General features: G+C 30.1%; 1 protein-coding gene across 1 annotated transcript in view; it reads left to right on the top strand.

Moving 5' to 3' along the window:
• Positions 1–2,758, top strand: part of LOC106690014 (collagen alpha-2(IV) chain) — a gene marked incomplete at its 5' end in the record, with an annotated part of 87,428 nt that overhangs the window by 72,485 nt on the left and 12,185 nt on the right. The window contains 2 exon segments of the mRNA XM_014435265.3: positions 819–996; positions 1,680–1,767. Of these exon segments, the coding sequence (XP_014290751.1) occupies positions 819–996; positions 1,680–1,767 (266 nt within the window).

Genomic DNA, 2,758 nt, shown 5'->3' with positions numbered 1-2,758 from the left:
ATAAATATAATACTTTTTACTTTATCATTAACTGGTCAGTGAACATCTAAGATCATTATGTTAGATGTTTTTCCAAAATTTGTTCTTCTCATTCTTTATTGTTTATTTTAAGAAATAACAAATTATAGGATCTTCGCTTATTCACTGTTCTTACTACTAAGTTAGTGATATTATTCTGCGAATTTTGGCATGAAAAGAAAAATTAATTACAGTTTTATTTTCATTTTAGGATGTATACTCCATTTGTGGGGTGGTCCTAGATGAAATAGAAGATATGAAAGCTTAAGAGTTTGGAAATTTTGTGCTCAAAATAACGTACCACTACATTTTATTCATATTGATTTTTACTCTGAATGTATATATACAATCTTATACAATTTTTTATAGAATAAACAATGACCAAAATATAGGTACACAGATTTAATCATGTTCACATGCTCTGGTAGGATAAGAGTGTCTATCAAATACATAGCTGCAGGTTTTGATGGATCAAATTTTAATTAGATAAAACAGATTATATTAATGAGTGGACAGAAACCAGTTAATATATCTAGATTTCAGTTATAATTATTATAAGTAGTTAAACATCTTTCATCACTTGAGCTGTGATCGTTGAGTTGTATCTTGCATCTTTTTTTTTTTTTTGAGGATTCAGAAAGAACCTGTATCAGCTTGTAGTCAATACATAAGCTTGTGTCAGTACCAAAAATTCCATGTCAGATGGGACTGGCATTATTTATTGGTTTTTGTTTTATTTTAATTTTTCTTCCATTTGATTAGGATATATAAGTATTTTTTTATTATTTTTTTTTATTCAGCCCACCTGGTCAAAGGGGAGGAAGAGGCTGGCCTGGATTGCAAGGACAAAAGGGAATTAAGGGAGAAGAAGGAATGGAAGGACTTCCTGGACTCCAAGGGATAACTGGCATGGAAGGTCCTCCTGGCTACCCTGGTATGGATGGTGTACCAGGCATTTCTGGGGATCAAGGCAACAAGGTATCATTCACCACTGAACTGGGCTTTATATTAAGATACTAAGCTCTCAGTTTATACCACATCCATTCAAATATGAATATTTTCTTATCATTATTGTTAGTGTAGAATCTCTCTAGAGAATGATACTCCAGGACATCATTGAGAATGATATAGATAATGATCCCTTTTCTTAATTTTACATGAGGTTAGTGGTAAAAGTGATCAACTTAAGACGAAAAAAAAAATAGTAGTTGAATCTCTTGTAAATCAACAAATGTTTAACAATTATGATTTAGTACAATATACATCTACTCGGTAACTTATTGTTATATTGAAACCCACTATCCTATCTAACCAATAAGCGAGATTTCTTAAATTTATCATTTTCTCTTATCATTTTGGCTCTGAATTATTATTCTCATTGCACTACAATCTGCCATTAAGCCTCGGCCTATATCCTTCGATTTGATCTACCAATGGCAATATAAGCCTTCCTGAACTGTGGCTATTATAGAGTTGCTAGATTAGAATTCTGATTGAAAATGTACTCGTTTTTGTTGTCTGACCTTCTAAAGTTGACTAAGAAAGTAATATCTAGCTTATTTACAATTTATAGGCTTTTTTCTTTAGTAAGATAGTAGTAAGTTCATTTTTCTCTGTTAATTAAATTTAAAGATTTTTAATAATGATATTCTGGCTTATAGGGTGCTGTAGGTCGGCCGGGTTATTCACCTCCTGAATATATTGATTCAAAGGGAGAGCGTGGTGAAAAAGGTGTTCCAGGTGAACCAGGTAAACATTTAAGATTTTATTATTCAGTAGAATTCTAATAATTTGTGTCTCAGTAATTTTTATATCCTGATAATTTGTTCAGATTTACTGGCCTCAAGAAAATTTCTCTTCAAACAAAGCAAATGGAATTTTGCCCCTTGATAATTCGTGTTTATTAAAGTATCTTCTTGAATTGTAATATTTTTAAGAAAGGAAATCATCAGGGTGTGATAGCTAAGCACATTGGGCTGAGAGTCGATGCTTAGTTTAGAACTTTAAGGGTTCGATTCCCACCTGGGTCAGTCAATATTTATTTTTTGCTGGTCTCAAGAATGGAATCTTGACACTCTGTTTCTCGGACTGCATAGATCCTAAAAGGAGAACTTTAGACATAAATAAAAAGTAAAAAAGGAAATCATTTCTATGAATTTTAGTTATTATATTTTTAAGTTTATTCTTTGTGTTTCTTTTATGCTTTGGTTTTTGTTTTAGTCCAGTTGTGGTAATTACTCTGAGAATATTTAACACATCTTTCTATAAAAGAAAAGCAAGAAATAATTTAAATCATAGCTTTAGTGGCTACAAATGAACCGATTAATCTAAATTGTATGTTTCCCCATCAATATTATCATTTATTTAAAGAGCTATCAAAAAATTTCCTATTAGACCAATCTATAATTACATTTTTATAAATGTTTTAAATCGGTTTTTAGAGCCTGAGGCCAAAATCTTAATAGATAGGCAGGAATATTTAAATTGATTAATAACATTGTGTATTAATCTTGTTTGTTTGTATGTTTTACTATTTTCTACTTAGGTAATTTTTTATTTCAAGTAAACAGTTACCACATAAATTGATATATATATTTATATACATCATGTTTTTTGGTTCATTATTATTTAATAAATGTTTTTGTTGTTGATTGTTGCTTAAAGCCGTAAAACCCTCTGGTCATCAACGCCTAAGGCATGATAAAAGTAAAAAAAAAAAAATCAATAAAAAAATAAGAAA

Source organism: Halyomorpha halys, unplaced genomic scaffold (genome assembly GCF_000696795.3).
Source record: "Halyomorpha halys isolate HHAL.00 unplaced genomic scaffold, Hhal_1.1 Scaffold1551.1, whole genome shotgun sequence".
Taxonomy (NCBI): Eukaryota; Metazoa; Arthropoda; class Insecta; order Hemiptera; family Pentatomidae; genus Halyomorpha; species Halyomorpha halys.
Note: the sequence above shows the minus strand (reverse complement) of the source record. Positions and strands in the feature narration are given on the sequence as shown.